Source organism: Cibotium barometz, chromosome 25 (genome assembly GCF_041138505.1).
Source record: "Cibotium barometz isolate CiBa-2024 chromosome 25, ASM4113850v1, whole genome shotgun sequence".
NCBI classification, from domain to species: Eukaryota; Viridiplantae; Streptophyta; class Polypodiopsida; order Cyatheales; family Cibotiaceae; genus Cibotium; species Cibotium barometz.
In genome coordinates this window covers 10,657,999-10,681,840 of record NC_141070.1, presented here as the reverse complement: position 1 = coordinate 10,681,840, position 23,842 = coordinate 10,657,999, and the positions used below count along the sequence as shown (strand labels likewise).

The 23,842-nt window shown below is 45.0% G+C and overlaps 1 protein-coding gene across 10 annotated transcripts in view; it reads left to right on the top strand.

Annotated features, from left to right (window-relative positions):
- Window positions 1–1,045: 1,045 nt before the first annotated feature.
- Window positions 1,046–23,842, top strand: part of LOC147624239 (uncharacterized) — a 120,286-nt gene continuing 97,489 nt past the window's right edge. For all 10 annotated transcript variants that reach the window (XR_015269070.1, XR_015269069.1, XM_086819192.1 and 7 more), the window contains exons 1-2: window positions 1,046–1,450; window positions 4,876–4,933. Coding sequence is in view for 8 of the 10 variants with exons in the window: in XM_086819192.1 (XP_086675318.1) it covers window positions 1,179–1,450; window positions 4,876–4,933 (330 nt within the window). In the remaining 2 variants the exon portion in view is untranslated. The remainder of the gene's footprint in view (window positions 1,451–4,875; window positions 4,934–23,842) is intronic.

Here is a 23,842-nt window from a genome sequence, read left to right as displayed (position 1 = left end):
TCTCCTTGAATGCCTTTATATATATTGGAGTGGCATTCTCTTGAGACAACTCTAGAGGCTCCTCATTGTCTCCTTCGACATAGTCCCAAAATCCTTTACTCATCAGGAAATTGGTCATTCTGAACTTCCAAGCATGGAAGTTGTTCTTGTCCAACTTCTCATTAACAATTTAATTGAGTTTACTAAACATGTTTGCTTGCAATAACTAGAAACCTACAAACATATGATTTTTGTATGCAACCTTTAATACATTAGTATCTTCTGTGAGACTGCAAAACGGTACTTCAGCATAACTTGTATGTCACCAAATGTGACTAGAGTACATGTACATACATCCAAGATCAACAATACATGTGCAAACACTGTCTAGACAAGAAACCGACAAGTGAGTCTTCATTCACATAGAGACTGAATACCTAACCTACCTAGTTTGAAGGGACTGAAGAGAGAGAGAGAGAGAGAGAGAGAGAGAGAGAGAGAGAGAGAGAGAGAGAGAGAGAGAAGGGACCCTAACTTGTTTTGTGCAATAACTTATCGAAGTTGAAAAAAGACGATCCTTCGTTGTGGAGAAAAGGGAGAGAGAGGGTAGGCGTAAGAGAGAGAAATCGACATAAGAGAAACCGACATAAGCATTGTGCATGTCAAAGATGCTATATGAGGAAGATTACTAAAGGTTATTTGCTATTGAAAGAAATTAGCTATGAACCCTAGAAAATAACATTTGAAAAAAACAGAATATTACTTTCCTAATAGTGTCGCCATGAAAAAACCAACCAAGGCCCTATTACCAATAGGGTAAAGCCGTTGAGCGATAATATTACACACAACTCAGGTGATTTTGTAGGAGAACATGTTAACGTAACTTACCTTTTTGTTAGAATATTTCTTGCCTCTTGGGGGAGCAGCCAAATAGCTTCCACACCTCCCTACTTATCCACTACTATGTAAGTATTTTTATTATAAACAATAACTACACTTACATAAATAATAAATGCTGATTAAAACATACTACACCAAATGCAAAAACTTACCTCTACACTGAATGCAAACTGCAAAATACAAAACGAATATATTTGTAGCAGTTTCGGTGGTTGTGCGCCAAGAACGGATACGACGAGAGCGTAGTGTCTATAGACTTCTAGTATTGGGCGCTACAGCAGTCGTAGGATGTGAGAGCAATGGAGGTGTCTCTTGCCTCTCAGACTTTCCACAGAAGAAGGCCGCCCCAATCCACCCCACCTTCTTCTCGGACCACCGCGGATGCACCTGCTGCTCCTCGGCGGAAAAAGGGCCAGGCGGCGGGAGCATCATGCCACGTCGATTCTTCTCACCACCACCACTCGCCGCCTCCGCCTCCGCCTCCGCCGCCGCGCCAAAGGGCGGATTGTCACTCCGCAGCCGAGAATGAGAATCCGGCTCAGCAGCAAGCTGTGCTTGAAAGCCTTGCATCGTAAGCACTCTGTTTTTCTGTTGCATGAACGTTCGGTTTCTGGTTGCTTGTAATTAAATGCTCCTATCTGGGTATTAATTAATTAATGACAAGCTAAGGTTTTCACCCTTAGTATATTAAGGTTTTGATGGGGTGCTTTTTCACTTTTTATTTGAACAATAAGTATTTATATTTATATTAACAAGGCAAAAGCTGCCGTTTACAAGTAAACTCCTACCACATCTATTTTATTCCCAATCTCTATTAAGTAGATCACATACAAAATTAGACGTCTCTCATCTTGCAATAAAAAAGAAGACATCTCCCCAGATATGTGATAGTCCAATTGCATACAAGCCACAAGCAAGAGTGTAAGAAGTACATCCCTTAGGAGTCTGCTCTTCAAAGTAGTCACCCTTAGTCCAAACTTTCACCACCGGTCTCTTGCCCAGGGGCCAGAGGGTTTTCAATTAAGGCTAGGAAAGTATACATTGGTTGCTTTTCCTTTTGGTACCATCTCTTGGTTTTGGGCCCAAATCTAAGGTATTTGATCTTCCCATCTTTCCCTGTGTAGACCTGCCACATATCAGCAAAAGTTAGGGTACCCTCGTATGTGTTAATATCCAAGCAGCCATGGTTGTTAGAGGCGCCGGAGGCGTTTGGTACGAGGCGGGTATGGTACGCGCCTTGAAAGACTCGTATTTTTTTAGAGACGTTAGAGGCGTCTGTTTTTATATATATATATATATATATATATATATATACACACACACACACATATATATATATATACACACACATATATATACAGTGATAGATAGATATATAGTGAAAGTTGAGAGAGAGAGAGAGAGAGAGACTAGTGTGTGTATGTATGAGCCTTGAGGGAGGGAGAGAGAGGGTGTGTATGAGAGAGGGAGAGAGAGTATGTGTGTGAAAGAAAGAAAGCTGTATTAAACGTCTGCAAAAGGCCAAAATGACCTATGAGACCAAAATAGTCCATCCTCATCATCTAGATACAGCATCAAGATTCAAGGGTACAAAGTAAAATGAAATGAACTGGTAGAGTATAGAGATAGCTCCAAAAGTGGGTATAAAAAACATCATCATCCTAGTGTGTTTAAAGTTTGAACTTTGAACTTTGGGTCTTGAAAAAGGCTTAAGGGAGGGAGGGAGAGAATGTATGAGAGAGGGAGAGAGAGTGTGTGTGAGAGGGGTTGCCTTGGGCCCTTAAAAAGCCCCCGTCTAAAGACTTGGGCAGCCTTCAAGAGAGAGAGAGAGAGAGAGAGAGAGAGAGAGAGAGAGAGAGAGAGAGAGAATGAAATGAAATGAAATGTTATATTAACGTCTTCAAAAGGCCAAAGTGACCTTTGAGACCAAAGCTACAACCATGTGACAGGGCAGCCTGTAATGGTGGTAGAGGCTAGTGGGCGGCAAGAGAGCCTCTTTTAATGAAGCGAGAGGGCTCCAACTTATAGATTTGGGCCTCCCATGAGTTAAAATGACAAAAGAAGGCTATTATGACAAGTGGAGAGCCACACAGTAGCTGAGGTGACAAGCGTGAGACCACTTGTCTCACTTTGATCCACTTTCTGACAAGTGTGAGGCCACTTGTCTCACTTTGGTCCACTTTCTTGCCACATGTCCCAATCTAAGAGATTGGTCCTTCCATAAACTTTATCTCTAAAAATATCCTAACTGGTAGACATTCTGTCATAGGCACTTTGACAACTCTTGGTATCTGCTCAATTCGAGATGTAATGATGTGAACATAATTTCCATTGGAGTCAAGCCAAAAATAGTAGCCCTCCTAGATTTTAGGAGTGTGATCCTTTATATTCCAGGATAATCTCCCATTCCCAAAGCTTGTACTTTCCAAATATTTAGACATCCTGGAGCCCACCAGACCCCTTTCATACTCGGAAATGTCTAGGCTAGTGACAATGACCTCAACCCTTATAGGTGGGACATAGAAGAGCTGGGATGGCCAGGTGATTGAAGCCCGTAAGGGCGGAAAATGGGCAGTTTACCATGATGGTAGGGTGGTTATCACAGATAAACTCTAGCATGACGGTGCGGGGTCTATGAGACCATAGGCACACCATATGGCATCGCAACGACCCTTCTATGGTTCGATCTAGGATGCTTTGAAGTTTGCACAGACATACACAGGAAGGGAAATTTGATGTTCACACAGAAACTCCCCAAAGTCTTGAGAGGCGCTACACGACATGTCGGGATATGTAGGGAATTAGCCTTTTGGGAGCAAACACACATCACTGGAGGGGTGCGTGGTTCAGGACGAGTGCCATGCCTATTTCGGCCTCACATGCGTCCGATGCTTACAGTGGTTAGATGGGATGAGGAGGCCTTGTTTATGTGGATATGGTAAGCCAGGCCTGGCTTGGATTGATGCACATTGTTGCTGCATGCTACTTCTTGCGTGAGAAGTCAGCATTTGTATGTGCATTGATGTGGAACTGCGGGGAGGTATTAAAGATCATAACCTTGGTCTTCCCAAGGTTCACAGCAGTGAGGGCCCAGTCCTCGCAAAAGGCCCCCGTAATGCATCCAAATGCCTCTATAGTCCCTCTGGTGAGTCAGAGATAAGGACAATGTCGTTTGCATACAATAGGATAGGTATCAAGACTCCTGCCAATTGTGGTCATGGTCCTCCATGTCTGTCTATGTAGTTAGAATCTCATGTTCACTGTGAAATGCGTTTCACTAGCCCTAAAATGTGAAACCTCAAACGCCTGAAACGTTTCAAAGTTTCACTGAAATGCTTGCTTGAAACGTGCAGTTGAAACGGCTAAGTTTTTTTTTCCGAGTACTTGTATCTCTTGATTATATGCATATAGGCATTTCGGTATGTACTTGTCTCAGGGTGAAATGTTTCAGGTTGAAACTCCTCGTTTCGAGGTGAAACATTTCGTGGTGACGCTAAGTCAGATATCTCATCAATGTATAGCCCGAATAGAGTAGGAGACAGGGGCAGCCCTGTTTCACCCCGGTAGTGCTGTGTATGACCTTTGAGTCACCCCCTGGTGCCCGTACTCGGCCAATGAAAGACTCATAAAGTGTGAGGATCCCCCAAAGCATGTCTGCTGGTACTCCCATATCTTGTAGTCTCCTCATCAATATGGCCTGTGGGACAGTGTCAAAAACCTTGCGAGAGAGAGAGAGAGAGAGAGAGAGAGAGAGAGAGAGAGAGAGAGAGAGAGAGATGATTCTCGCATAGTAATGAAAATAGTAATATATTGTCAATATTAAAGTGGAAAGTTCAAAGAGAGATAGTAAGGCATGCGGAGAGAAGTGAGTAATGGAGTCGTTACAATTTTTATTGAGTACATTATGATTGTTATTTTTTGTAACAAGGGTCATAGAAATGAAAAGTTAAGAGGAGAAGAGTTACTAATGGGTGATTTTTGTGGTGTTCTATGAAGATATCTTGAAGGAGAACTGTTGTCACGATTACAATCATATTCGGAGTTGCTTGTTGAGGTATCTATCAAACACGCGTAGGTTTAGTCTCATTGGAACATTGTTCTATAAGGCAGCGGAAAAGGGAGGGACCATCAGCAAAGCTACTTATCACTTTCCTTTTACTGCTTATGAAGTTCGTAAATGTGTGTACAAGTGTTTTTTTTTCTTTTCAAAAAAGAGACTTCTATTAAGTAATGTAAAATCATACATGGGAAGATATAAAACCAAAAAGTAGGGAGATCTCAACCAATTGGGGGCACTATGCTGCCATAAAAGCCCTGTAGGAGTGGAGGAGAAGAAAATACCATGGCTCCACTCTCTCATAAATCTGCTGCGTTTTGTTTGCGCAGCTCTAGAAGATCCCTGTATATGGGCCCAGGTGGCCAAAAGAGTATGAACAATTGTACTCCATATACTGTAGATACACTGGGTGTCATAAACATGAATACCCCCGAAGGCCTCTGAGCATCTGGTCTTCCATATATGCCACGCCGTGATACTATACAAGTGTTTTTTACTTGCCTGATTTTGTAACCTGTTTCTACGACCCTTACATTCTATTTTTGTGCATGCACAATCTATGTGATTCTGTTTTTGTGTCAGTATCGCTACTCTTTGGTTTAGGAAGGCAACAGGACTGTTTAAAGTTTTGAGATGTTTTGTTCATTTGAGAACTCCCTCTGTTGCATGCATTGATTCCGGCACTTTTTAACACATTATATTTGTGGGAAACAGAATTTTTTGAGGGGCAGGAGGAGGGAAACACCACATCAGAAAGGGAGAGGAACAGGAGAAGACCTGGAAATGTAAGCAAATAGGAGATGAAAGGAAGGGACAGTAGAAGAAATGAGATGGAAGAAACAAAAAATTTAAAAATTAAAAATAGTTGATTTGGCTTTGAATGGGGAGTTTTGTAGGTGAAAGCACAGGTGTGGTTGGGCCAAAGAAGCTACTGAAACAGCCAAAAATGTGCTGTTTTAAAAGTTGAAAATGGTTGAAACACATTTGGGACCTTGAGACTCCACGAAAGGGATGAAATGGCCCAAAAACCCATGTTTCGAGTGTTGACATATATATCCTCCCTAAGTGTATCTGATTTCATAACATGGTTTGCTTCTCCCAGAAAGTTTTGATTCTTGGCTCGGGTTTTGCAATCTCTTACTTTGCTTGATTTTTTTTGATGTTGAATCATTTTTTATTTAAACAACAACCAAACCTTTTTTTTTCCAGACATGATGCTTTGATCAATAGAAACAGAAGAACGTCACTTATGAGCAGAGTACAACCCTCTGAGGAGGTAACATGTACAAAGTAACATAGGTGGGCCCCAAAGGGGGGGAGGGGGCGAGCCACACTGGAGACACAAAAGTCCCTCTAGAGAGGAATTCCAAATGCAAAGGAAGGTGGCCCTGCACTGCTGCATGTGCTCCAAATCGCCCGTCAACCGCTCCAGGGGTCCTCGGAGGGTGTGCATGAGATCTGTCTTAACTGAATGGATGAGGTCTGCCAGCATAATGTGCTAGGCTGCAATGCTCCCATCTCTTATCCTTGTGGGTCTGTGGTGTTTATGGTGTCACCGGGACTGTGGCGGTGGTCAAGGTGGTGATCTGAAAATGAGTGAGCTGCAATGCATGGCCTGTTTCTCCTCGTAGAGAATTGCCGGGCCTCTTCACACCCCATTCAATATCCCCCAGTTGATAACCTGGAAAGTTTCAGGATTCGAGGTGAAGAAGCACAAAATTCACCACTATATATCTGCTACGTTTTTGGGCAGTCCCAAAGGCATTGACACTGTGCGTCCTGAGGATTGCCACATCGGCCACAAAAAAGCTAGGCGGCGGCTGGTGATTGTGAGCCACATGCCCAAAGATTCGTGTGGGTTAGCAATTACAAGAAAAGTGATCTTCCGCAGTCAAAAGCTGTCTCAGAGCCTCCTCTAGAAGTTGGTGACGAAAGGGAAAGAAACATCATGAGCCCCGCAATGAGCTGCTGCTGCAGGCTTGTCGACAATTCTGGTGCAGTTGGGTGTGCCGTCAGACGGAGTACTAGAAGAAGGGGAATCCTGGGTTGCTCCAGAGGGGCAGTGAGGCTCCTTTATTACCACCTGGGTCCCAATATGCTAGGGGGTGATTATCCCAAAGCCACATGCACTAGGAGGGGTTGTCTGTGATTTTGAGAGGTGAAGGGTTGAGGTGCCATCCATGGTTGTGAATCTGACTATCTGTACCCTGTACTTGCTGTTTGGAGGCGTGGGAGGAGTCCTCAGCAGGGGTCCTAGTAAACTAGCTGGCCGTGATTACCCACCACAAAAGCAAGAGGGGGATGGCCAGCCTCAAGCTTTTCAACCATTGAAAATTTCTTGTTTGTCAAGTTTGTTATGAGTCCGGAAGAGATTTCTATGGGCTTCAATAGAATAACCCAAGTACCAATAAATAGGTCTAGGCACAAAAGCCAATTTTTTTCTCCCAAAATAGATTACATGAACTCTTATATCCATAAGCCAAACATTCTTCTGCTCATGCTGCTCATGATCATGTTTGCTTCCATAATTAGATATGCTTGCGGTATTTAACTAGACTAATAGCCAGTCTTTATACCCCAATAGGACCGTTTTCATGTGAAAGAGCCAAAGCTGTGATACCAATGTAACTCAACTCTGTGTTGGGGCAGAAGGGGTTTCACAAAACACTTGACCATTAATTCAATTAAACACTTAAATTGGCCACAACCTTATACATATTCCACTTAATTCCACGAAACTGTAAAAGAGAGATGTGCACGTTTGACACCACATATAGGCTGGAATGGGTGAAGCCGCCCCTCCCCCTCCCCTCCCCTGTAAAGCCCCATGAAAATGCCAAGAATATGTATATTCCGTGTGGTTACGAACCAGCATAGATTATCCAATAAATAGCCCACATAGCTGTCCATAAACCCATATGGCTGAATCATAAGTCCATAAAGTTGTCCATAAGTCCATATGGCTGAAACATAGGCCCATAAAGCTGTCCATAAGCCAACATGGCTGAGATACAATAACCCATGGCAATCGCAAGTGCCCAATGGTTGAATTTCATGCCCAATGTCAATAACAAGTGTCCAATGGTTGTCCATATATAACCAATTAAGAACACAAATGCCCAATGGCTGAAAATAATAATACAATGATTAAACAATAATAGAAGTGTCCAATGGTTGTCCATATATAACCAATTAAGAAGACAAATGCCCAATGGTTGAAAATAATAATACAATGATTAAATACCCTTGCCTTCAATACTTCTTCTCAATGATGGAAGCCTTCAAAACAATCCCCAATGGCCGGTATACTTCATGGGCAGCCTAAGAGAGAGAGAGAGAGAGAAACCACAACATTAGGGCGACTTGTGGCGGTCGTAGTGTCACCAATTTGGTCCCCTCACCAGTCTTGAACAGTGTTTCACACACTGTTTGGAACCAAGGTGTGAACAGGGATTTTCCACATAAGAAAGCTGGAACACTTACTGGCAAAGTTTGGAGGTTGAAAGATGACCACAAAGCATAAGCAGCTTAGATTTTATTCATCAAAGTGGCTTATAAGGATTATAAGTCGGTGTGTTCACATATCATTTAAGTGTGGCTAGGCTTGTTATTATGATTCTGGAAAAGGCTTCTCTATGGTTTTGATGAATGGTTTATGGTTTTGGTCTTGTGTATTGGAGGCCCCTAGCAGTATGGGATGCTAGAACTGTCGCCTACACAAGGATCTCATATGGGGAGTATTCTGGTGGTATGGGACGCTAGAATATGTCGCATATGCGGTTACAAAACTATGAATTATTTATTAGTATCATGGAGTGGCTAATTTTGGTCTATGAGCTGTTTTGGAGACAACATAGCAGGTATTTTGCGCTTGTATGGTGGTTGATTAAAGATATGTAGGGCTGTCCTGGACAACAGTGTGCCAATTGAGCTTCTCTGGCTTGTGTGAACATGTGCTTCTTTTGGCAGCTTTGCGGAGAAGGATTTCTCACATCGATCTTGCCATGGCACATCCCTTTTGCATGTATGTGGATGGATCCCCGGAAGGAATCCAGTGTGAGTCCACTGACATGTCAACAGGAGTTTATGTCTTTTGCATGTATGTGGATGGATGGACGCTGGTGTGAGCCCACTGACATGGCAAGAGAGCATGTATGGCTTATGAAGCTTGACATGACGCAACAGTGTGGCTTCTGAGGCTTGACATGACAGGACATGTGTGGCTTACAAGGCTTGACATGATAGGACATGTGTGGCTTACGAGACTTGACATGATAGAACATGTATGGCTTCTGAGGCTTAACATGACAGGAGAGTGTGGCTTACGAGGCTTGACATGACATGACATGTGTGGCTTGTGAAACTTGACATGACAGAACATGTATGGTTTTTGAGGCTTGACATGACAAAACATGTGTGGCTTCTGAGTCTTGACATGACAAGACATGTGTGGCTTGTGAAGCTTGACATGACAAGACATTTATGGCTTCGGAGGCTTGACATGACAAGACATGTGTGGCTTACAAGGCTTGACATGACAGAACATGTGTGGGTTATTGAGCCTGACATGGTGTGTTTTTCTTACAGTACATGTATGGCAGATGCAGCTTGACATGCTGTGATTTTCCTCAGGACTAGCAACCCTAGCACTTGCTTCGTACTTATGTTTTGGAAAGAATTCAGCATCCTTGAACATTCAGAAGAGCGGTTTATGGATATTTGGGACAGAGTTGGCTCTTGTGCCTGTGTCTCGTTATTATCAAAGTTGTTGACTTAGGACATGAATACAGTTTCTTCCTTGATACGGTTGGCCCTTGTGCCCGTTTCCGACTTCGGATCGTTGGACTTAATGGCTTTAATGTTGGACTTATGTAATACTACTGATGAGCAGTGGATCTGCTATACTTGAAGGATATTTCAATGGTATCAAGCTTATACAGTTGCAGACAACTGTCTTATAAGACGGAGGTATGTCACCAATTTGGTCCCCTCACCAATCTTGAACAGTGTTTCACACACTATTTGGAACCAAGGTGTGAACGGGGGTTTTCCATAGAAGAAAGGTGGAGCACTTACTGGCAAAGTTTGGCTTGAAAGATGACCACAGAGCATAAGCAACTTGGTGTGTTCACATATCATTTAAGTGTGGCCGGGCTTGTTATTATTTTGGGCATGTATATGTGGACAGAAGGAGGCACCTAAAGCAAACTTAGCCATCAAGCTTGTGAAAAGCATAAAAATGGTATTTTTAGCACATCAACCACTTTTGGCTAAAAGGGGAAAAAGCATGGGGCTAGTGGACTCTATGAAAAGGGGGAAGGAGGGATGCGCATGTAGGAATGCAGTTCTATCTCTTTGCTGACCGTACAGTCTTATAGCAACAGTCAACGTTTTTCTCTCTCTTCAGGCCAACTTGTTCTCTCTCTCTCTCTCTCTCTCTCTCTCTCTCTCTCTCTCTCTCTTCAGTTCGCTGGCCGTACAGAAGGGGGCAGCAGGCTGATTTGTTTATTGGCCGTAGAGCAGGTAGAAGGCACTGGTAACACGTAGAGAGCCATACCTTGGAGTAGAGAATCAACAAGAATAGAGAAGAGTTGCCAACATGATAGAGGCTAGTTTGCAGCAATAGAGCTTGCCAAAATGAAGAGAGGGTCCAATTTATAGATTTGGGACTCTCATGAGCTAGAATGGCAAGTACAAGCTATAATGACAAGTGTAGAGCTGAGGTGACAAGTGTGAGGCTACTTGTCTCATTGGCATTGGAGCTCAAGTGTCCAAGTGGAAAGCATGTATGGCAAGCTCCTGAGGATGTGGGAGAGATCTAACATTGAAACATGTTACTACATGGTGCTCACATACATTTCTAATCAAGTGGAATACAAAGGATCACACTCTTAAAAACTAGGAGGGTTACTATTTTTGCAAAATCCTTGATGGAAATTCCATTGGCATCAGTTAAGTTAAGCAAATGGGGGGACTTGCCAAAGCACCTTTGACAAAAGGTCTACGAGTTGAGACATTTTTAGAGATGAAGTTTATGGGTGGGAACCATCTCTTAAATTGGGACATGTGGCAAGACAGTGGATCAATATCTGTTTGTACAAGAAACCATGTCAAGCGTCTAGACCGAACTTTAGGTGCTAGATCTTTTGTATTAGATAATCTCCCATTCCCAAAGCTTATATTTAGACGTTCTGGAGTCCACTAGATCCCTTTCATATTGGGAAAATATCCGGGCTGGTGACAACAGTGGCAAGTTGAGAGGGGGAATTGTGGGTTTCTCCACAGGAGCAGTGAAGTCCCTTTACTACCACCTGGGTCCCATTGGAGCCATACTAGGGGGTGATTCTCCCAAAGCCATATGCACTAGGAGGGGTTTTCCGTAATTTTGAGAGAGGAAGGGTTGAGGTGCCGTCGATGGTTGTGAAGCTGACTCTCTGTACCCTCATGTACCCTTGCTGTTTGGGGGCGTGGGAGTCCTCCTCAACAGGGGTCCTAGTAAACTAGCTGGCCATGATTGCCCAACACAAAAGCAAGAGGGGGACGGCCAGCCTTGATGCAAAAGATCGCCAAGTGGATGTTGAGCCATGGAAAGATCCCCCCCGCATCAAGAAGGGGGTGGGGGGGCGCAACGGCAAGTTGAGAGGGTGTGCCTGTTCAGAGGAATGGCTGAGTCACCATTGTCTCTCTCTTTCTCTCTCTCACGCCCCACAGCAGCCACCTATATCTCAGCCACAGGAGCCTCGACCTACCACAGCTAGCTTCTTTACCCACTCGATGGAAAAGGAAGCTATCCGCCGCCTGCAGCATGGACGGGCCGTCGACCATATGGGCCTATAGGGTGAGCATCACATATATGCAGTAGATTCTTTGGCTCCTTTTCTTGCACACCTGTTTAACAGGGCACTAGCAGAGGGTTTGCGTGCGGAGTGGACGATGCACACCATTGTGCCAATCCACAAAACAGGGAATATGCTCGATCCGAGCAACTACAGGACGGTTATGGTTGGCCACGTGTTGGCCAAACTCTATGGTGTAGTGTTGGAGCAAGAGCTTAGCTTATATGCTGAGCGAGCAGGTTTACGCTCACCATCAGGGCAGGCAGGCTTCAGTACAGCTTTCTCTACCACTGACCATCAGGCAGGCAGGCTCAGGAGAGCTTTCTCTACCACTGACCATCAGGCAGGCAGGCTTCAGGAGAGCTTTCTCTACCACTGACCATGTATTCACCTTGAGATGTATGATTGATCAGGCCAGAGTGAGGAAGAGAAAGCTCTATTGCTGCTTTGTGGATTTCCGCAAGGCATTTGACACAGTACCACGAGAGAGGCTCTTTTAGCACCTGCAGTCTCTTGGCATACCAGCAGATATGACATGGGGCATCTATGCATTATATGAGCAGGTTTTTGGGCGAGTCAAATGCCGAGGAGGTATGTCCGAGACTATTGCTAGCACCATTGGTGTGAAGCAAGGATGCCCACTTTCCCCCACGCTATTTGGGTTATACATTGATGAGGTGGCTGACTTCATTACACGGGGAGGCGGAGATGGAGTTGATCTAGTAGGTACCTCAGTACATATTATGCTTTATGCTGATGATATTGTATTAGTGTTTGAGTCTCTAGGAGGTCTACAGCAGCATCTACATGCACTCGATGATTTCTGCACACAGAGGGGTCTTACTATGAACCTTGGGAAAACCAAGGTTATGGTCTTTCATACATCGAGACAGGGCAGGAGTCAGTTGACATTCACTCTCGTTGGACGCCAGGTGGAGGTGGTGACATCATACGTGTACCTAGGGGTTACCTTCTCTGCAGCAGCCACGCGCTTCATCATGGGTTCAATAGCCAGAGCTAGATTGACACGGGGATATGCAACATTGGCTATGTTAGAGAGACAGTCCCACCAGGCGCATTTTTAGGAGCCCCGGACGAAGGGGTGGCTATTTGACACATTAGTCACACCGGCACTGATGTATGGAGCAGCGGTATGGGCGCCAGGCCTTGCTACCCATTGGTGGACACAGATAGAGAGACCACAGGCCCTCATGATGGCACGCATGATACGCAGCAAACTGTCAACACCTCATGACATTATCTGAGCAAAGTTTGCTGCGCCTCCTATGATGGTAGAGGCCATATTCCAGACTATATGCCTGCTAGACAGATTCAGAGAGGTGCCACAAGACAGATTGTCATACAGAGCTTTTGAGGCATCTAGACAGCTGGCTGAGGCAGGAGACAGAGGATCATGGTATGCACAGGTCACACATTGATTCTCACAGCATGGCCTAGACATGGATCATCTACCACCCATTCCAGTATGATAGGGATGCACCACATATCCGTCTCTCTCATAGTGAGGAACAGAGTATTGAGACAGGACCTATGGCAGCTCTATACACGAGAGACATGGATATCGCCTACATAGCCTCTTCCACCGAAGATGCTGTACTACAGAGATCACTTCATGAGTATCACTGATGATGGATTTATAGAGAGGCCTAGATACATGGAGGGCTTTTTACCACACGGCTCCCGAGTAGCTATTAGTGAGCTTAGAGTCTCATCACATCGATTGGAGATCGAGACTGGCAGAGCAGCACGGATCCCCCGAGAGGAGAGGGTATGTGTCATGACCCTGTGAAAATGGAACAGCACAAGTGTGGGCATGGTGGTTGCTGAGCAAAAATATTAAATGATTCACATTTGGGGTGCCCGGACAAAGAGAATGGCGTGTGGACATCTCGAGGTGTGAAGGGGGACCAAGAACATTAATATAATTAATGTTTGCATCATGGGTGGCCCCTAGGAAACTTTAATAAACATTAAAGTTGGGGGCCTAGGATAATTTTGGAGAGAGGCCACTCCACTTTTGGAGTTACACGCCTCTCTCATCTCTCTCTCTCTTGCTTTTGGAGAGTCGTGCAAGTCTCAAGCGTGGAGAAGAGGAGAAGCTGGTCGACTGCATAGAAGAGTGCTGACTGCTGTTTTCCGTACAGAAGTGCCCGTACAGCTGCAGGTATAGTCCACGTGGCTGCCCGTACAGGGTACAGCTGCTGCTGCAGGTACAGGCGGCGCTGTGACAGGGGCTGAAAGCAGGTGCATGCTGTGCTGCAGGCTTTGGCGGCGGCTGTGCTGCAGGTACAGTTGTACGGACAGCTGGTACAGGTGTACAGACAGGTGCAGGGTCTGGCGGCGCTGGTACAGTCTGCGCTGGCGGGAATAGACAGCAGGCGGCTGCTGTGCAAGTGCTGTACTGTACGGTACAGGTGGCTGCAGAGGCTATATGGACAGGTACAGTGGTGATTTATTGACCTGTACGGATAGGTACAGCCAGTTTCAGCTTTGTTCAGTCCTGAACAGTAGTGGGCGGTGCATCTCCAGCTGCAGGCAAAGCTTTCTCAGAGCTTAGTTGATGTATCAGTCAAGTGGTTGCAAGGAGGAAAGTACAGACTGGTACGATTGGCCTCACGAGTGCAGAATCATGTGCTGATTTGGTAAGCTCTGAACTTGTCCATATGTCTTTCTTTCCATTGGCCTATGTCTGCTGCAGAGTTGTGTTATCTGGCCCCTTGTGAGAGGAGGGGTATGGCAGATTGAAAGGGTGGAAATAGAGATTGGACAGTGGATGTATGTTTGTGTTGAATTGTGGAACCATGTACATGGGATATGCCAGATGTGTGCTCAAGGCTACCGTGCTGAATGGTCTTGGCTGATCAGAGGGACACTCTGTGCTAAGAGGTCTTGTGGGCTGCCAGATTGGACATACAGGTGTATTCTCCTGGCTGGTTTTGTTGTACTCAGCTTTACATCTTTTTGAATTTGAATAAAGAAATAGCGAAAGGGGCGCCAAGCTTTGGGGCCAACAGGTGTTGGTTTCATTTCAGATTTGGGGCACTCTAGCTCCAATTAAATTTGTTTTTATTTTTGGACTCCAAGTGGAAGGGTGACTGCTAGTCTACCGCACTTTGGTTTCTATCAGAGGCCGGTTTCAAGGTTCCGTCGCCGGGACCCATCATCAACTTTCTTAAGGGGGTGAGCTCGTGGTTGACTCGAGGAAAGTCATCGCTGAAAAATTCAGCAACATGTCTGATACAGAAGACGAATATTTTTATATCGAAGAGGAAGAGCAAGAGATCTCTCCTGAGAGAAATGAATCTGAGGATATTCTTGCAGGAGAACAGGCTGCAGCAGATGATGAGCAATATGAGTATGTAACACAGCCAGAAGATATGCCTAGTAAAGAGGAAGATGATGCTCAGTTTAAAAATCGTTTGGCCGGTGTTATGGATGTGTTTATGCAGCTCACACAAAGTGAGAAGTTTGCTGAATTTATGAGATCCCGTACAGAGCCTGAAAAGAAGAAGAAGAAGAAGGTGCATTCTAAGAACCTTCCTCAGGGTCATAGTGGTGCCTTCCCACAGGATCCATCTTTTGGACAGTTTCCGAACATGCAGCATGCTTTTGGTGCTAACTCTCAGAGTTCCTTTTTTGGACAGCCATCTATTCCTCAGCAGACTATTCATCCAGGTTATTTTGGTGGTGGCTCGGTGTTCCAATCTATGACTGGGGGTTATCCTCAGGGAGGCATGGGGTATGCCAGGGACTTTTGGAGCAAATTTTCAGCCTGGTATGCAAGGGAATATGTATGGTGGTATGCAGTCCGGAATGCAAGGAAACATGTTTGGGGGCATGCAACCTAGAATGCAAGCAAATATGTATGGGGGCATGCAGCCCCGTATGCATAATGGTATGTTTGGAAACATGGCTGGAATGTATGGCATGCCACGTGTGGGAATTGGAAATGTTGACCCTATGATGGGCATGAATGCTGGGGGTAGCAATCTTGCGAAGCCACTTCCTTACGATAATCTAACGCCTATGGATAAGGCGAAGGATTATAAGGAAGGGGGAGCTGCTGTGAAATTTGATACATTCAGTGGAGCCAAAGATAAATTAAAAGCACTTACCTTTTTACAGCAGTTTGAGGCTGCTTTTTCTGGTGGTAATTACACGGAGTCCTCTAAAGTGAGAAAAGCTGCGACTTTTCTCAAAGGCAATGCATTGCAGTGGCTACTCTTCTTTTGCAAGGCATAGCACCATCTACTTGGGTACAATTTAAACAGGTGTTCTCTTCCGTATGGCTCACATCTACTTTTGAGGTGGATGTAATGACAGCATGGCACAAGTTGGATGCATCAAAATGTGAAAATCTGGAAGTTTATAACAAGAAGTTTTGGGAAGCTTTACTCCCATTTACTTCTTACCGTGCAGTGCCTTTGTCTGAGCAGGTAGAGAAGTGTTGTTGTGGCTGCCCAAGGAGGTGCGTGACTATTGTATAAAGACTCGAGTAACAAACATGTCACAGATGATAGAGAATGCTATGACAGCTAATGCGTTACTCACTGGAGTCTCATCTGGATTTAAAGGAAGTAAGAACTCGAGTTAGAAATTTGAAAAATGTGGGCATGCTTCGCGTGATGCAAAAGGGTCTACAGAGACGCGGTATAAGAAGTTGCCAATGCCCAAGAGAACTCCCGAGGAGAGACAGGCTTTGAGAGATGCTCGGAAATGTTTTTACTGTACAGAAGAGGGACATATGTCTTTTAATTGTCCCAAGAGAAAGTCCCAAAAGGACTCTGACAATAAAGGAGAGCCCAAGTCAAAGAAACCAAAACCTTCTGCAGGGTTAGTTCCTGATCTTGTTGGGGAACAGCCAGGTGGTGAAGAGTCTGAGTTGTGCAGGGCATGGGGCACTAAGTAATGAAAAAGCATCTTTCCGCGTACTTGATTTATGTAAAGGATGCAAAAGATGATGAGTCTAAGTCTAATTTGTCTGTGTTAGATAAGGACAGGACTGATTTCTTATGTGGGTTCCAAGATTGTTTTTCCGAGTCATTGCCAGGGGAACTTCCTCCGGAGAGGCCAGAAGATCATGCCATAGATCTAATTCCTGGTAGTACTCCACCAAATAGACCGCCGTACCGTGTTAGTGCAGCCCAACAAGAAGAAATTATGAGTCAGGTACAGGAGCTTTTGAATAAAGGGTTGATACAGCCTAGCTCATCACCCTTTTGCTCACGCGTACTCTTAGTGCAAAAGAAGGATGGTTCTTGGCGCATGTGTATTGATTACAGGGCGCTGAACAAGAATACCATCAAGAATCGATTCCCCATTCCGAGGATCGATGACATTTTGGATCGCTTACAGGGCTCCACAGTCTTTAGTCGTATTGACTTGAAAAGCGGGTATCATCAGATACGTATTAGACCCGAGGATGTGCATAAGACAGCATTTCGAACCACGTTTGGGTTGTATGAGTTCTTGGTTATGTCCTTTGGTTTGACAAATGCACCTGCCACATTTAACAGAATGATGGACAGGATTTTCCGGCCTCATAAAGCGTTTGTGGGCACATTCTTTGATGATATGATTGTGCATTCACAAACTGAGGAGGAGCATAGAAGGCATTTGGCCATTGTGTTTGCAGAACTCAGGAACCATAGGTTGGTTATTAATGGCAAGAAGAGTGAGTTTTTCTTGCAAGAGATGCACTTCTTGGGGCATATTGTGTCTAAGCATGGAGTCCGTATGGATCCAGCGAAGGTGGAAGCAATTCTTAATTGGCCAGATTTGAGGACCATACATGATGTACGCAGCTTTTTGGGATTGTGTTCCTATTACAGGCGGTACATACGGTATTTTGTTGAAATTGCTTCGCCCCTTCATGCCTTGACAAAGAAGGCAACTCCGTTTAGATGGGCTGATCAGGAAATTACAGCCTTCAAAAAGCTTAAAGAAAAGCTTACTTCGGATCCAGTATTGGTATTACCGGACCTCCGAAAGGCTTTTGTTGTCCAATGTGATGCATGTGGAAACAGCATTGGGGCAGTTCTCATGCAAGAAGGACATGTGATAGCCTATGAGAGTAGAATATTGCAAGATGCCGAGAAGCATTTATAGGTTTATGAGAAAGAGATGTTGGCTGTAATTCATGCTCTTTCTACATGGAAACACTATTTGCTTGGGGCTGATTTCACTGTGCAGATGGATCATCAGACCTTGTGTTATTTCCTCACGCAAACTAAGCTTTCAGAGAAGCATATGCGATGGGCAAACTTTTTGTCTATGTTTCACTTCCAGATTGTGCATGTGGAAGGCAAAAAGAATGTTGTGGCAGATGCTTTGTCACGCAAGCCACAGGTCTCAATAGTTTCGCTTGCTTATCATCATAAGCTTGATGAAATGAAAGAGCAGTATGTCCATGATGAGGACTTTGAAAGGTTGTATGATCAGATATCTGAGGGTTAGCGGCATGAGCACTATACTCTCCGAGATGGGTTTTTGTTGATGCATGGTAGACTGTGTGTTACCAGGCAATTGAGACTCAAGGTTATGATTGAAAGTCATGCTCCACCGTATGCAGGTCATAGAGGTATTGACGCCACGGTAAAAGCAGTGGAGACTTTCTTTTATTGGCCAACCTTGAGAAGAGATGTTGATGCCTTTGTTAGGCAATGCATCGTATGTTAGAAGGTAAAGTCTGACCGTCAAAAGACACCAGGGTTACTACAACCTTTACCTATTCCAGATAGACCTTGGGAGAGCATTGCCATGGATTTTATATTTGATCTTCCACGCACACAAACGGGGAATGATGGCATTTGGACTATCATATGCAGGTTCAGTAAGCAGGCTCATTTCATTTCCGTGCGTAAGACGATCAAAGTTGATCATATGGTGAAGTTGTTCATGGCGAACATCTTCAAGTATCATGGCTTGCCTACGTCTCTCATTAGTGACCGTGATCCACGGATGACGAGTTTGTTCTGGAGAGGGTTGTTTGACAACATGGGTACAACTCTCAAGTTTTCATCTTCATTTCATCCACAAACAGATGGTCAATCGGAAGAGGCTAACTCTACAGTGTTAGATCTTCTTAAGTGTTATGTGTCAGAGCACAAGCAACAATGGCAAAAGTATCTTCCTTTGATGGAGTTTGCATATAACAACACTGTCCATACCTCAACGGGCAAGGCGCCTTTTGAGATTGTGGAAGGAGGGAAGAAGGTACCACCCATTTTGCACACAAAGGATAAGATCTTTGAGGCTGATCAGTATGTGGAGAATATGGATGAAGCTTATCGGAGAGTTAAGTTGGCACTCCAGAAAACTCAGCAGAAGTAAAAGAAAGCAGCAGACCGTCACAGACGTGCATTAGAGTTTGCATTGGGTGATTGGGTTCTTTTGCGATTTGAAAAGGCTAGACTCAAGAAGATGAAGGGTAAAGAGCGCTTATTCCCTAAGTTGAGCATGCGCTATTATGGGCCTTTTTAGGTATTGGAAAAGATTGGTGAGGTAGCCTATCTCTTGAAGCTACCAGATCACCGGAGGATTCACAATGCATTTCACGTGAGTCTCCTTAGACTTTTCTGTGGGGATGTGCCTGAGGATGTCTCAGATGAGGCTCAGCCGGAAGTTGCGGAACTTGATGAGGTTCTTATTCCAGAGCAGATACTGGCACATAAGGAAAGAAAGGTACGAGGTAAAGTTTCCGGTCGCTATCTTGTGAAGTTCAAGAACTATTCACCGATGGATGCGAAGTGGATGGAGGAAGGTGACTTAACAGATTCACCTCAGGTTTTGCAGCTTTATCTCGATGCCTTTGAGTTAGAGCCGACTCTTGTTGTGGCTAATTTAGGTTGAGCAGAGCATGGGTCTGGAGCATTGCCTGATGCTCAAGAGGGGGGTAGCACCTCCACTCCCTTGATACAGACAGGCTCAGATGACATCTAGAGGTCGCTTGGTGCAGTTTTTGTCTCACCCGAAGGTACTGATGGCTGACAATACATCTGTTTATGGGACTTCTATGATATATGTGTACTAGTCACATTGGATGTTGTGGTTGTGTATGGTTCACAGTGGTATACAACTTGGACTACTACTACGCCATTGGTTTGCAGTGAATGATGTTACATGTGCATGGCTTAGAGAGATTGGGACGCTGATCTTGCCATATTGTATATTTCACTTTGGATATTTTGCTGTATCACCAGAATGCAATTGAGGACGCTTGCCATTTTTCAAGAGGGGGGTATGTCATGACCCTGTGAAAATGGAACAGCACAAGTGTGGGCATGGTGGTTGCTGAGCAAAAATATTAAATGATTCACATTTGGGGCGCCCGGACAAAGAGAATGATGTGTGGACATCTCCAGGTGTGAAGGGGGACCAAGAACATTAATATAATTAATGTTTGAATCATGGGTGGCCCCTAGGAAACTTTAATAAACATTAAAGTTGGGGGCCTAGGATAATTTTGGAGAGAGGCCACTCCACTTTTGGAGTTACACGCCTCTCTCATCTCTCTCTCTCTTGCTTTTGGAGAGTTGTGCAAGTCTCAAGCGTGGAGAAGAGGAGAAGCTGGTCGACTGCATAGAAGAGTGCTGACTGCTGTTTTCCGTACAGAAGTGCTCGTACAGCTGCAGGTATAGTCCACGTGGCTGCCTGTACAGGGTACAGCTGCTGCAGGTACAAGCGGCGTTGACAGGGGCTGAAAGCAGGTGCATGCTGTGCTGCAGGCTTTGGCGGCGGCTGTGCTGCAGGTACAGTTGTACGGACAGCTGGTACAGGTGTACGGACAGGTGCAGGGTCTGGCGGCACTGGTACAGTCTGCGCTGGCAGGAATAGACAGCAGGCGGCTGCTGTGCAAGTGCTGTACTGTACGGTACAGGTGGGTGCAGAGGCTGTAGGGACAGGTACAGTGGCGATTTACTGACCTGTACAGATAGGTACAGCCAGTTTCAGCTCTGTTCAGTCCTGAACAGTAGTGGGCGGTGCATCTCCAGCTGCAGGCAAAGCTTTCTCAGAGCTTAGTTTATGTATCAGTCAAGTGGTTGCAAGGAGGAAAGTACAGACTGGTACGATTGGCCTCACGAGTGCAGAATCACGTGCTGATTTGGTAAGCTCTGAACTTGTCCATCTTTCTTTCTTTCCATTGGCCTATGTCTGCTGTAGAGTGTGTTATCTGGCCCCTTGTGAGAGGAGGGGTATGGCAGATTAAAAGGGTGGAAACAGAGATTGGACAGTGGATGTATGTTTGTGCTGAATTGTGGAACCATGTACATGGGATATGCCAGATGTGTGCTCAAGGCTGCCCTGCTGAATGGTCTTGGCTTATTAGAGGGAAACACAGAGTGTTGCTTTTGTGGGACACAGATCTGTGTGTGAATCCTATGTGCTAAGAGGTCTTGTGGGCTGCCAGATTGGACATACAGGTGTATTCTCCTGGCTGGTTTTGTTGTACTCAGCTTTACATCTTTTTGAATTTGAATAAAGAAATAGCGAAAGGGGCGCCAAGCTTTGGGGCCAACAGGTGTCGGTTTCATTTCAGATTTGGGGCACTCTAGCTCCAATTAAATTTGTTTTTATATTTGGACTACAAGTGGAAGGGTGACTGCTAGTCTACTGCACTTTGGTTTCTACCAGAGGCCGGTTTCAGTATGCAGATTGTGCAAAGAGGTGGAGAGTGAGGAGCATTATGTATGCAGATGCAGAGCATATACAACCATCAGAGAGAGATATCCTATTTTATTTAGAGAGCCACATTCCCTACGCCAGCTCTCTGAGGCAGCAGACCAGCGCATACTGGGGAGATTCATTCTAGACATACAGCGTCACACAGAGACATCATTACAGGCTCAGACAGCTCCAGAGGGGGGACGACAGACACAGATTACTACATTTTTTCAGAGGCCCACCCCACTCCCAGCCCCTACACAGCAGGGAATTACTCTCCAGAGAGCAGAGACACTCAGAGCCCGCAGGAGACAGCGGACACCTGGCTTTCGGACACCACGCCTCTACCAGAGAGAGATGACAGAGATCAGAGCTCAGTTTCACAGAGAGGGTGCGGAGCGACTGGCTCGCTTCAGAGCAGACCCAGGGATGTTCTTCAGGGAGCCGTGGACACCCCCTTCATTGATGTATACCATTTTATACCCCCAATATGGTACAAGATGGAGCTAGCTAGGTTGAATATCATGATTGTATACTCCATGCATATAGCTTTGCATTCTCCTAGTAGTAGAGCTCCATCCCCTCCCCCACTCATTGTACTTATTGCACACCTAGATTCAGCTTTTTAGTTCAGTACTTTTTCATTTTGTTGGGATGACAGAGGATACCCCACACAGGTACACTGATTTGTCTCATAGGCCGAGTTCGGTCTTTTGGAAGACGTTAATAAAATCTTTCTTTCTTTCTTTCTTTCCTTCTCTCTCTCTCTCTCTCTCTCTCTTTCCCCTTCCACCCCCCCCCCCCCCCCCCCCCCCAACCACACCACCAAGTATCTACCTATGCAGAGGGAGGTAGTTATATTAGTTTGATGTGTATCCATGAGCCCTTAGACAGACTGTGCTGGGCCAGAGCTCAAATGGTTTTAGGGAGTATAAGTGCGGGCGCCTTGGGGATGGCTCGAGGAAAGACAAATAATGGCGTTTCAAGCCAAAGGGAAGACAAATAAGGCCGTTTCAAAGCAATGGCGCCTTGAGATGGGCTTTGTTTTCGGATGGAGGGGACTAAAAGAGGGCTGGTCAAAGAATACCCCTGGCTCTAAAAAGGTTGGCTACAAATGTTCTCAAAGGAGGTGCCAAACTTTTGGAGGGGGATCTTTTGAAAAGATCCACTAGATACTCTGGCTGCCTCAAGTGGGGGTGCGGGCTGTCACACGGGCAGTAAGTGTTGGGTATTTCGGAGCCTAATAGTGTATCCATTGGTGTGAATACTCCTGTAGGGTGTGAACAACCGTTATTAAGGTCTAGGTCAAAAGATGAGGCTTGATGCCTATAAAAGCAATGTACATGGTGGAAGTATTATCATAATTCATTCGTCATTGTGTTGTGCAATCTCTCTCCATTGCTCTCTCTCTCTCTCTCTCTCTCCACCCCCCCCCCCCCCTTGGTGCATCATTGTCATGGCTTGAACTTCCATCTTATCTCTCTACTTGCACTCTAGTCCTACAGACCTATCATGGATATCTTTCATCCTCCATAGGTGCAGATGTGTGATCCTGAATCCCAATTTGGTGTCAGAGCTAGGCTGAAACACATCTGCATTTTTAAGGTTTCTGCACTTTTAGGGTTTTTGCATTTTTAGGGTTTTTTTGCATTCTCTGCTGCCCCACCTTAAAACCTGTGTTTTTTCTTCCATTTGCAATTTTCTGAACTGAGCCGCCATCATCATCATCATCAATAAGGCTGCGTTTTACTGATGCTGCCACTGCTGATACTGGTGATGCGATGCCTTCAGTGCCATGCTGCCATTTCTGATGCTGCTGCCGCTTTTGATGATAATGCCGCTACTGATGCTGATGTTGCAGTCGTCTTCACCACATCATACTACTACTGATTCTGCTGCCGCCACCAAGGTATTAGAGCAGTCCACATTCAACAGCAACACCTCTGCGTTTTAAACTGTAGCCTCCTATGCAGTGTTCGCGCCGCCCACAGGCGGGCCACCTCCTCGTAATGCCGCTAAAAAGTCCTCGCCTAGCAGCTTTGCCATCGTATCATGGTTGTCTCGTAAGCACTTAAATGTATTATAAGTTTTATTTATGTTTCCCTTCAAGGAGGAGGCACGAGTTGCACAGAGAGGTGCTACTTTCAATGTTGCTAAAATCTTCAGAGATATCTCTCAGCTATATGGTGGCTTGGTCATAGAAAAGAATATATTCTCTGCATTAGCTGCTATGTTTGATAGAAAGTTTGCTACTCAATCATGACATTCAGAAAGGCCAAGAAATTTGTTTGGTCTTTGTTATTGGGACCACCACCACATGGGCTACATCCTATGCTTCCTTCATGGAGCTCTTCATATGGTCTTCATCAAACACATCTACCTCAGA